Below are 12692 nucleotides of genomic sequence, written 5' to 3' on the forward strand. Positions count from 1 at the left end.
TTGGGCTCCTTGTCACTTGCATATTCGAGGACCCACTCAAAACATCTGCATCTGTCATATCTGGACGAAGAAGCATTAGGTTACCTCGGTTCCTTCAGCCGACCCGCCCAAAAAGGCGGTGAACTTGGCTGTCCACCGCCTGCTGTCTTCAGCGATGCTGACAGCCTTTTTTTTGGGGGGGAGTCTGAGCCGGGAATTTTGCTGCTGTATTTACTACTGCAGAGCGTCGAACGCGTTTTTGGATAGTCTCCAATTTCTCGCACACTAACCCGAATATTAAAAATTGGGCGTCGATGTCTTCTGCACCTTTCTAAGCACCTGACATGAAAATAATACGTATAACTGAAAAGCTAGGTGAGAAACATGTCCCTAAAGTGCCCGATTGACCCCTCTTGGCTTGTCAAAATCATTATATGCACTAAATCTTACACCAAAACGTCTATAAAGCGTATATTGCCTAATTTGATGTAAAGTGGCCACGCCTTAATTCATAAATCAACTCTATCGCGTTACAATTGACTTTAAATCCGCCTATACACGATGATAGATCGACGCCGATCACGAGGGAAGCCTCCTTAGAAATATAAAGCGAATCTAAACACACCTAGAAATGCATAGACAAATCTAGATAAATAGTTAGCCTCTAGAAATGATCCTATCCCTCTAGCGGTTGAAGAGCCTACTAAATTAGGGGTAGAGCATAAGATTAAGTACGGAACTATCTTAATAGAGAAATAATAAGTTAAGAATAATCTAGTCCTTTAAGCGTAGAAACTGATTCGCGATGCGATTGAGAAGAGTAAGGATAAATAGGACTAAGCTATTAGACGAGTAATTTAGGAGCTATATCTCTATTATTATCGAGAGGGTTAGTTATAAGCCTTAAGACACTTAGTCTACCGAAGGACCTTATCCTAATTGCGAAGACGTTATTTAGGAAAAATATAATACCATAATTAGTTTCGCTCTTACTTACTAGATCTATCACACTTATTATGATCCCGTTAAATTAAATTAGTGTTAAGTATACTAGTTATATCTAGAATATTAGAGGGGGATATTGTTTCCTAAACGTAGAAAGGTTCTTATCTAAACTTCTTAACGAGATTTAAGCTACCGAGTTTTCCTATATTCTCTTTTAAGCCTAAAGCTTATAATTAGTGATAAGTTTTGTCTAATTACCACCGACCTCGCTTTCTAAGACTAACGTATCATGCAAGCGAGCGCCGCAGTCATACGAGCGCCGCACCACGCGTAATTCTCGCGTTTTAATCCAACCCCTCTTTTTCAACCTCCCACCATGCCACCAATACGCTCTCAAAGCTCTCAAAAACGTGCTAAGCAAGAGGGTAGGATCTTATTAGCTATTTAGTCTTATAAAAATGGCAAAAAAGGCTTAATTCGTTAATTAGCACGCGATTTTGACGTACCCGACCGGACCCTCCGCCGTCGTATAGAAGGCGTTAAATGCCGCGTAGAAACCCGCGCTAATAACCAAAACTTGACAATTTTAGAAGAGGAAACGCTAGAAAATTAGATTATCTTATTAGATAAGCGAGGAGCAGCACCCCGGCCGAATATAGTGAGAGAGGTAGCTAATTTATTGCTAGAAGGCTATAAGGATAGCACTAATATTACGGTCTGTTAGTATAAGCGTACTAATAATAAGCCTATTTATTTTGATCTAAGCTTATTATCTGTAAGGAAGTAGGGTTCTAGTGTTTACAGGATAGGGCCTGTCAACTAGGTAAGACGAAGATGCCTGGAAGCGAACAATATATTGGATGAATACAGAGATAAGGTAAGGCTTATATAATATATTATTATATAAGCGACAGTGAGGTGTAATAAGAGTCACGATAGTAGGCGACGGTGAGGTATAGGGATGATTCAATTGATAGATAGAATAAAAGTAGATAATGGTTATTTTTTCTTAGGACCCTTCCTCGAGGTCCTATATAACTATAGCTGACCTTCTTACCTAATAGAACGGCGTAGAATAGCGAAGTTCTATAAGGTATTACAAATTATAGGTCAGAAGATCATTAGTATAATGATCATCGATCCTAAGACCATAGTCTTAGGATCATAGGAAGGTTTATTAGGTTTAAACCATTAATAGACCTTCTAATAATAGGCATAGCTATTAAGCTTTTATATAGATAAGCTTATTGATAATGTAACGGAATCCTCAGAAACCATGCACAGATCTCTCGCACTCCCAGAGGATCGACACCATATAGGTGTCGACACGTCAGCGTTGGCTCACCGTAACGCTGATCCCCCATGTTAAATAGTCTGCCCCGGAGAACCCAGCGGTTCTCCAAGAATCAGTCTCTGTATTCATCCAATATATTGTTCGCTTCCAGGCATCTTCGTCTTACCTAGTTGACAGGCCCTATCCTGTAAACACTAGAACCCTACTTCCTTACACGGTTTAATGCCTTATAACCCCGATCGAGTGCTTTCGAAGCTTAATATTCGCCTCCGTACGCCGACCCCCCTTAAGCCGGGATAGTAAGTGGTCGCCAAAAACGCCGTCGAACTACGTCTAATTACAAAAATAAGCTTCCTCAATTAAAGCTTTACTAAAGTAGGGCTTAAAAAGTCCACCGAGCCCGCTTAATTCTATGATAAATCAAGTTTTAAAAGCCTATTAAATCACGATATAATCGGCAGCTATTCTTAAGAAAGAAGTAAGCGATTTACGCGCTAAAAACGAGAAGAAGAAGCGAAAAAAGACTCGGTCTACAAGGCAAATACCTTCCGAAGAAGGCCTCTCAGTTTTAGAGGCCTCTGCCTTAATAGCGTAGCCAGAGCAAGTAGTTATAGCAGAAGGATCCCGTGAGGTAGGGCTAGCTCCTACACCTTCTTAGCCGCGTACGAGGGCAAAAACGAAGTGTAGTGTATGTGGAATTCAGGGTCATAGAATGACTACATGTCCTAATAGACCTCGAGTTTAACTTATTGAATTTAATGGTGTTTTGGTTGAGATAAATGCATTTAAAATGAATAGACCGGTGTAGGTGGCCCACTCGGTAGGGGTGGCCCACTCGGTAGGGAAATACGTTACCGAGCGGCCACCACCGAGTGGCCACCTTCCCTCCATGTAAATAATTAAAATGCAATTATTTTAACCAAAACGCCATTAAATTCAATCATATAAAAACGAATTCTATTAGGACATGTAGTCAATTTATGACCCTGAATCCCATATATACTGCGCTTCGGTAAGGCTCTCGTACGTGGCTGCAAAAGTGCCGGAGCCGATCCTGCCTCCCGAGGCATTTGTGCTAAAACTGCTTGCTCCGGCTGCATTGCTAATGTAGAAGCCTCTAAAACTGAGATGCCTTCTAGACCGAGTCATTTTTCGCTTCTTCGTCTCAGTTTTAGCGCGTAATTCGCTTACTTCTTTCTCGAGTGAAGCTGCCGATTGCATTGTGATTTGGCAGGTATCTGGGGACGGATTTTAGAACCATCGAGCTCTTTCCCTTTTTTGATCAATACAAACATCACAATCACATCCAAGCTCGCCCCGAGCTGAATGCGAATCTCTAGATATTGAAACTTACATTAAACAAATATCGTGTTTATTATCAGGGCATTATAATAGTCCTCTTCTTGGGGCTATATACTTTTTGTTGACCAAAGCGTAGAAGAAAATCAAACCCTCGGTTATTGTTTAAAATGTCTGCTACTATGGATTCAATGATGTCTGGATCCAAGCCGCATACAAGCACTGCTGATGGAAACAAACCCCACGAAACTGTTCAAAGAGACTGTTCTAACGAGGCCGAATATAGTTCCCTGAACCTTGAATCCCTAGCGAGTAAAGCTTTCGGGGTGTCACATTCAACGACCTTGCCTGCTTGAAGGACAGCAACACGTTCGAAACGATCAATATAGGCAAACCGATGTACAATCGCAATGATAGTACGGTCGGCAAACTCCTCATCTATCACTTTTTGCATCATTCTTTCAGTCTCTGTATCGACGCTAAACGTACCCGGCGATTAGCAACAGCAGAGTAAAATAAATGTAAGGGACAAGTGAACAAAAATAATGAAAGAGAAAACTTACGAACTTGTCGCTTCATCAAGAATGAGAATCGGACTGGCTGATGTCAACGATCGTGCCAGTGCCAATAACTGTCTTTCTCCAGCTGACCAGTTCGAAGGCTGGAGATCGGCATCCAGACCGCCATTACGGGAAATCTTTTCCCAAAGGCCAACCTTGTGCAGCGCAGGCTCGATCAAACTGTCTCTCGCGATCATGGCCGGACTGAGGTTGAATCTCACGGTTCCCGGGACAAAGAATGGATCTTGTGGGATGGCATTGATTCTCGAGCGGACATCACTGGGCTGTAAGCTCGACAGGTCGCGGCCATCGATAGAGACATTCCCTGATCGAACATCTATCATTTGGAGCAGTGCCAAAACCAGCGATGTCTTGCCGCTTCCCGATGAACCGCAGATCGCAAGCTTTTCTTTCGATTTGATTGTGAGGTTAATATTCGCGAGCGCTGGAGGCTTGTTCCAACTGTAAATGATGCAGGTGTTAGTGCTGCCAACTGAGATTTTGGATACGAGAGTGCAAAGGGGCTCACAAACCCATAAAAAGCAGTAACTTGATCAAAGACAATAACACCTCGACTGGGCCAGTTATGAAGAGACGGGGTCACCACCCAAGGACGGTGTTCAGATGGGGTTGTATCTTGAAATTGTTGCACGCGTTTGACTGCACCCATGGAGGTCTCAAGTTGCGTCCATGAGGATATTGCCTGTGCTAAGGCGTCATTGAGAGTGAGAACCAGATTCAAGCCGACACCGATCTCCGCAGGACTGAACTTGTCGTTGAAAAATGTGGCGATGGAGACAAGCACCACAGCCATCACAGCCACCACAAGATCAAGAACAAATGCCAGCCACTTTTGAATGGACAGAAGCGAGTAATACGGTCGTTGTGAAGTATTTATATGTTCATCACATGTCTTCTGGAATTGGCCCTGCCACCGATATGCCTTGATTGTAGAAATTCCTGCGATCGTTTCGCAAAAGTGTGTGTATAGTGGTGATTTTGCTTCTATATCGAGAAGTCGGACTTGCCTTGATGTCCTGAGATAGTACCGTTGGATGGACCAAATGACGAGTAAAAGGAAAGGCATTGTGATAGCGAAGTATTTGCCGACCACACAAAGGAGTATTGCCTTGACTAGACAGAGGGAAGCGGCTATTGAAGAGATGGGTTTTTCTTAGACACAGGAAGTGCTGGTGGTGGACGGATGGAATAGGCAACATACCTCCGGCGAAGCCAATCGCAAACATTGGAAGCTTCATATCAATGAGGTCCATGTCCTGGTTGAATCGATTGGCTATCGTGCCACTATCAGTGGACGAGAAGAAACTCCACGGGGCATTCAGAGTGGTTTTTAAGAGATCCGAGTGCAATGCATAAGCTGTATTGTTTATGATCCCGATGATGAGTACACTGTTTGGGTATCAGCGACAGATATTCAGTTGTCAAATAGCAGCACTCACTAGCAACTCGCGACGTAAAACCCTATATTCAAAATGACGAAAACAGTGTAAACTCCAAGATACAGCCCTGGGTTTGAATTTGGTCGTTTGGCATTTGCCTCAGACCAGCGCTGGATCCAAATAGCTAGAACATGTAAGTCTCACTTCCCTTATGCGGAAGAAAGATATATCACTTACTGACGATATTAGCAAACAGGGCACTGGATAGACAGCATAATAGAAAGCACGCAATTTTCCATCTACCTGCTCGGTTGATATAGTACCGGTATGTGCTCCAGCTGCCATCAGACCTGGAATTATCTTGTTCTGGATCCAATGTTGGATATGAAGGCGTTGTTTGCTTCGGCCTGGCCCTGGCTCCAGCTATGACTGTAATGTCATCAGTGGCTACCCCAGATTTATCGCCCATGCGCTCCATGATTTCAGTCATTTCTGAAGTCATCCAGCGGGCGATTGCTGGCACTCGCGATATCACATCCTCGTAGGATCCAGAGTCAGCAATTGACCCTCCCTGAAGAACGACCACATGATCGACAAATGGAGGCACTAAACAGTATTGATTAGCCATACTGCAGAGACAAAATGCTGTCAATAAGGAAGAGGAAATCATACCCGCATGAGCAGTGATTATGACAGAAACCCCTGCTTTTCGACAATAGCCATTGTCCCCAAAAATGTTCTCTTCAACAAGTCTTGCATTTTCTGAATCCAAGCCACTCCAGACTTCATCGAGGATTAAAAGCGGTGACCGGGAATAAAGAGCTCGAGCAAGGGCCTGGTGGAAACGGAGCATTGTTAGACAGCAGCATTGCTGGTAATTTACTATCATTGTAGACTTACGACTCGCTTCTTCTGCCCTCCACTCAAGGAACCCCCATTAGTACCCGCCAGGTGCAAATCGCCCGCAGGAAAGGCTTCGAGGTCAGACGTGAGGGCAGCCAATGAAAGACAGAATGTATACCAGTTTTTGTCAAAGTGACCATTTACACCAATAATATTGTGTCTGATAGTGTCATTGAGAATCCATGGCGATTGCGCACAATATCCTACAGGGCAAAGTGGCACGTGAGGAGTGCCATTAACAATCGCAGCATCACCCATGATGCTACAAACCAGTGTGGACTTGCCGGAGCTGGATGGGCCAACTATAGCAGTGATTCCCTTGTTAATGGTCAGGTTGAGATCCTGGAAGATCGGGTCAGAACCCAGCGACCAGGAAATGTCAACGCCTTCCATTGACAGGAGAACCCCATCTTCAGGTTGAGCTTTCGTATGTACAGCGGAGAGATTGTGTGCTTTTGGCGACACCAGTTGGTTAATATGGCGCACCGAATCCTCGCTTGTCCGACCGTCCACTTTTTCTGGGCCCCGATCAGTTTCGGAAAGATAATTCTCGATTCTGATCAGACAACCCAAACATTGTGCAAACTGCGGCAACGATTGGATGAACGTTAGTAGATGGCCCGTCAGGATAGAAATTAGCGATAATGATGTGAAGGCTTTGTCGGCGAGTAGCGAGCTACTTTGAGTTTCAAGGGAGATAATCGCATAAACCAGAAATGTCGCATAAGGAGCAAAGTCCGCCGGTAAATTCGCTGTTCGTGCCCACTGTCAATATTGTTTTGCTTCATGCTGTATGATGGGGACTTACAAAGTGTGACAGTGCATATTAAGAGCTTGCGAAAGATCTCCGATGTCTTCAACTCCACTTCTCGTAGATTGGAAACCATTGTATCGAAAGTCCCAGTCAACCCAAGCATTTTTATGGACTTCATGTTCCACAGCATCTTTAGAGTTGTCGTCATTCGCTGTTGAACTCGACCGACCCATTGCTTCTGTGCGGGAACGATACGCTTGGATACAGGAATTGTGCCCAATATACATACTGCTTATTTCACAGCACCGGTCAGCGTGCAGTTTATGATGAGTGAGGATGATATCATGAACAAACCTAGGGAGACAACTGTCGGCACCACACACGTCACACCAACCTGCCGCTCCAAAAGGTAAACAGCCACCCCTATCTCGATGGCAGAAATCCAGCATTCATGGAATGCTTGCATACTGTTACATATGCGCTCCACGTCCGTTCCCATCAAAGTTATTGCCTGCGAGTCGCCAAGTTTGCTATTGTTCAATTTCGTTGTGCAAAGATAAATCATGGACATGAGGCCTGCGCGTGTCATAGTCATGATACGATTGACCAATCGCGCATAGACTGCCTTCGATACCTAAAATTACCACGTTAAAAAGCTCGATCTTTTGACACCGATTCTCGGTAGGACTTACAGCCATCCCGAGATATACCAACACAAAAGCTCCCACGAGCGCTTTGCCATAACTCTTTGTGGGTGGTGAAGACCTTTGCTCCGAAAGTTTGATCGCGGTTTGAATGAGAAAGGGTTGACAAAATGTGAAGCCACCGAAAATCAAACGTGGTGGGATACACGTCAGAATTTCTCGAGCGTAAGCAACAAATATCGCTTTCAGAAGGCGATAGCGCGGTCTACAACGACTCCAAGCCTTTTCTAACCGACTGCGGGCTTCGTCACCACCGAGTGAAGGGTCTAATTCGGGAAGATTTGAAACCTCGAGGATGCTGGAGTAACCCTGCCTCAGAGTGGGCAAGATCCAAACAAAGAGACCACGTCCCCAGAATCCAAGAGCTTCTTCCCTGAGGTATTTCGACTTCAACGAGCCAGCAGGGGTAAGCTTTCTCTCACATGATTCTAGAATGGCAACAAGTACAGTCAAAATATACTGCGCTGTCCACAGATTCCGCGGAAGATAAATGTCAGGACAAACCCAGAGTGAACGTAGTCGCGGAATGTAGATGATCACAAGAATGACATAGTAAATTTCAAGAAGTGAAGAAGCCCCAAACCGTTGTGCATCTAGAAACGACACCAATAGGGCTCCAGCTATGGCGATCGTACTGATGACTCCTGCCACCGTGGATATTGCCGTGTGCAACCGCTCATTTCGATTACCCACGATGGTATACACGATGTTCAAACTGCACAATGCACCGAGACAGGCCTAATAAGAGAGTAAGCAGTTAAACTCGTACTTTGCGGTTGGCGCTCACAATCTTGAAAACTCCCGACTTGTGGAAAAGCCTCTGCGCCGGGTGTCGCGAAAGATGTCGAATGCGGCCCGGAATGAGCAGTAAGAATATTATAGCTGGTGGAAGAATTAAGATTGCATCTTCGAACAAAAAAGTGAAGTCGAAATCTCGACAATGAACACTGACACGTGGGCCGAATAAGTTGTCACTACCAGGTGGACAGTTGGATCTGATGGTATATTCAGACATGGTCCAATCCACTAACTTGGCCCTGACTGGACACGACCTACTAGCTGGACCTTGTTAAAACTCATAGAAAATACAATATAGACTTAGCAAACTCTTCACTCTTTACAGAGAAATGTGGTAATAGAACGCATCCCACAATCTGCTACATATTTTGAGGTGCAATGCAAAATCACACCTTAGCTGTGCTGCTCGCCAAGCCAATATTAGGCACGGTCCACCCTATGCAAGGGATTGAAACCATGTCGATCACAAAAATTCCTGTAGAACGTGCATGAAGTCTTGACTGGAAGTGCTAGTTGCGGTCGTCTAATAATTCCTGCGTCATTGAAAAATCCACTTCCAAACTGAATGCATATGTAGTTACTTGTTGAGAATTGAGAAAACGCTCTTTAGGCTCGTTTATAACTTCACGACACTTTGTGGACCACTGCTCTACTATTGGACTAACTTGTTGGGATATCCTATATTTTTTAGGGCTCCTGTTGAGGTCAATATTGTCAAGTTTAGATATCACCAGGGTACAATGTACTAGGAACATATTCCTGCCTAGATATACATTGTACACGGTATCTAAAGAGTTTGAGTATACAGTGAGCTTCTACGTATTCACAATTAAACCAGCGTAAGCAAAAGACCCCAAAGAATACCAAACGCACGAACAAAGATCGATGCCCACAATATGTTAGGGATATGGTATTCAAGTCACATTCCAAGGTTTAACAGTGTCGCCAAATTTTCTCAGCGGGATTTAGACTACTCGTCGATGAAACTGTACCTAAATGATAATTCCACCACATAATTAATCCCTTGTGGGATGATGATCGTGATTTTTGTGTGGGTCACTGAGAACTTCTCCCTCCTGCATGTGATGCTCGCCCAATTTGGTACCAAGCTCGTAGTCCTGCTTTTTCCAAGGCGCAGGCCACACGAAAGCATCTTTAGGAGCCGATACTGCATCGAATTTATCGGCGTCAACGGCATTGTTGTGTTGCCAGTCCACCAGCGCATTGAAGTCGCGACATTTCCGATTCACGCTGAAGTCTGGCCATGGGGCCTGGCGACCTTCTACCCAGTCCAGGGTCAAAACCTCCGTATTTGCATTGCATTGGAGGTTTTGGAGAAGTATGTCGGTGCAATGACCAAGATGAATCCACCACATCTTATCCTTGGGATCCATCTCTGGTTCATAGCCCGGATAGTCCGCGAAGGCAGATTTGCGGAGTAAGTTTAGACAATGAATTTGCTACTCATTTTTCGTGTTAGCCACTGCAAGGTTTCTTTCTTGTGGCATCTCAATCGAAGATGCCAGGGACGAGAACAAGGGAAGATCTTACATGCATTACATCCAGCTGGACCATATATGCATCATCTCCCATTCCCCAGTACTCATCATCAAAGCGAGCAACCTTCTCAGGGTCTTTGCCTAGCTTGATTATTTGCTCCCGAGTGACAACATGTGTTAAGACCTTCTCATACTGATGCCAAGCTGCGTCATTTTCAGCACTGGGCTCCTGGCGGGCAATTGATATCTCTGGCAAAGGAAAGAGCGTTCCTTTCAGTGTCGTTTCATATCCTGGAATCTCTATATCATCAAGGATGGGTGCTGAAATGTAAAGAACCGTTGTCAAAATTGAGCAGTACGTTGATCAAGGCACAGAGACTTACACCACCATGACACTGGTCTGAGAATAGCATTTCTCTGGTCACTTGAGAAGCTTCTCTTGCCACTGAATACTAGAAAGATATTGATACTCAATATGACCACATTCGTAATCGTCAAGAAGATCCAGGCGGTGGAATGAGCCGGCTTTCGTGCAAGAGTCCTCTTTTTGAGAAGCTCTTTGGACTCAATACGATCCTCCTCGTCATTATCAATCTCGCTCCTGAGGGCATAAAATTCGGGCTCTCGGTGAAAAAGTTTCCAAAAATGTGAGAACCGCATTGTGCTTGCGCGGGGTGTGGTGGAGAGTCCGCCTTGGAAGGAATAATTAAAACAAAGAACAAGGAGCTCTCACACTGAAGATACCAGAGCGTACTGTATGGGGTATGGATTATTACGACAATTGGAGTCGATGCTGCCAAGGTATATTAGAAGGCATAACCATAGCATTATTCTGGAAATGATCGACGGCGCTCTGCGCCTATTGCATGAGTTACGCGCTGGGCTGAGCTGAAGATAAGCAATGCAGAGCGTGCATGCCTACTCTGTAAGCAGACTATTGAAATTGTGCATAATACTTGCTTTGGCAAAAACATTGAAACCGAATTTGGGTGAGCTGATCTCCTCGTAGGCGCTGGCCATTGGGAAATACTTCTTGGCATTGGTTCAATTTTACCCACTTTGGTTGGTAAGAGGGCTGATGGATCCATTTGATCCCAACCTATAAGCTATTGGAGTGACTTTGAACGGTCGTATCTAGCCTCATGGTGGTTTCTAGTGTTACATGGAACGTGCATACGGGGATGGCCAAGGGATGCAATCCTGAGCGAGCCGAATTCAATCTGCAGATATACATTTTGAAATCACATTTTCCTACTACTAGCGTATGCAGTGTAACGAGTTGTTTTGGGCTTCCTACCGGTTTCAGATAGATGGTCTTGCGACACCGATCAACTAAAGTCATCTATGTAGTTTTGATATTGTAAGAGAATGATCTACAAAACATCGGACACGAGGGCAGAATGAAGGAGCTATCCAAAATTACCAATTAACATGATTTCATCGCACGATAATTCGCTCAAGTCAATTTAACATGCAATTACGGTACAGTAACATACTTCCCGATGAAAGATGGCTGGCTGGAAGGCCGAGGATGCAAGGCAAGGTCAGCATATGCGGTAGGTAGCATCACCGTCGCAGGAGATCTACCATACTAACTGAGAAGAACGATGCGATAGAACTACCATGCAGATGATAGTTGGGTACAGTCTCAAGCCAGCTGATCACCACCAGCTTGGGTAGCCAGCGCCATGGTTGCATGAGAATTAGATGAGTTTACTACACCCAAACCAGCTGGGCACCACTGGAATGAGCAAAGACCCCCAGGATCATGGGTATTTTGGACGAATGAGCTCCGTGATTCAAGCCCGAGTATCTGACCGCCATTAGGATGATCAACAGGAGCCGGGATCATGATTGTTTGAATGTATAGAATGTCAAGTAGATGATAGTATCACTCAGGGGTCACGACTTATAAAGAGCCATGACCCTACTCAGGAAGATACGGCTCATAATTCGGAATCAATCTCTTATTATTTGCTCTTCTAGCTACTGAAAGCTTTATTCGACCTCAAGATGCACTTTTCTTATGTTGTTGGCCTCCTCGGAGCCATTGGTACCACGTTGGCGCTCCCGGTTTCCAACAATGACCAGCTAGAGTCGGCCCCTCGAGATGTTGATAAGCGCTTCTACTACACCAGCTACGATGGTCCCGAAAAGCGTGACGAGGACCTCGAGAAGCGTTTCTACTACACCCACTATGTGGCCCCCGAAAAGCGTGACGAGAACCTCGAGAAGCGTTTCTACTACACCCACTATGTGGCCCCCGAAAAGCGTGATGAGAACCTCGAGAAGCGTTTCTACTACACCCACTATGTGGCCCCCGAAAAGCGTGACGAGAACCTTGAGAAGCGTTTCTACTACACCAGCTACGAGGGTCCCCAAAAGCGGGACGAGGAAGCTACCAACAGTGTGTAACTGTCGTTCAATCGTACTACTGGCTATGAGAGCAGATAAAGGGCCCGTGGACGCTTGAAGCGAGCTGTATGCTTAGTTGTGAACGAAACGATTCCGACTCTTACCCTATCTTATCCAGCGAAGCTACGGGGATCTTGCACGA

At 44.8% G+C, this 12692-nt stretch overlaps 3 protein-coding genes across 3 annotated transcripts; 1 reads left to right on the top strand and 2 right to left on the bottom strand.

Moving 5' to 3' along the window:
• Positions 1-3770: 3770 nt before the first annotated feature.
• On the bottom strand, positions 3771-8853 carry N7446_007754 (uncharacterized protein; the record flags this gene model as incomplete). The annotated part of the gene is made up of 12 exons (XM_058516499.1): positions 3771-3996; positions 4081-4539; positions 4611-5211; positions 5300-5487; positions 5601-5661; positions 5715-6083; positions 6150-6312; positions 6378-7132; positions 7189-7422; positions 7489-7768; positions 7827-8576; positions 8626-8853. The coding sequence occupies 12 exons, from the start codon at positions 8851-8853 to the stop codon at positions 3771-3773; spliced, it is 4314 nt and encodes a 1437-aa protein (XP_058370145.1).
• Positions 8854-9652: 799 nt separating this feature from the next.
• Positions 9653-10795, bottom strand: N7446_007755 (oxidase ustYa family protein; the record flags this gene model as incomplete). The annotated part of the gene is made up of 3 exons (XM_058516500.1): positions 9653-10096; positions 10188-10456; positions 10519-10795. 3 exons carry the CDS (start codon positions 10793-10795, stop codon positions 9653-9655), a joined length of 990 nt encoding a protein of 329 aa, XP_058370146.1.
• Positions 10796-12148: 1353 nt separating this feature from the next.
• On the top strand, positions 12149-12550 carry N7446_007756 (uncharacterized protein; the record flags this gene model as incomplete). The annotated part of the gene is made up of 1 exon (XM_058516501.1): positions 12149-12550. The coding sequence occupies one exon, from the start codon at positions 12149-12151 to the stop codon at positions 12548-12550; it is 402 nt and encodes a 133-aa protein (XP_058370147.1).
• Positions 12551-12692: the final 142 nt, after the last annotated feature.

The sequence above is a fragment of the Penicillium canescens genome (assembly GCF_028828765.1).
Source record: "Penicillium canescens strain IBT 15451 chromosome Unknown utg000005l_segment0_segment0, whole genome shotgun sequence".
In the NCBI taxonomy this organism is placed as follows: Eukaryota; Fungi; Ascomycota; class Eurotiomycetes; order Eurotiales; family Aspergillaceae; genus Penicillium; species Penicillium canescens.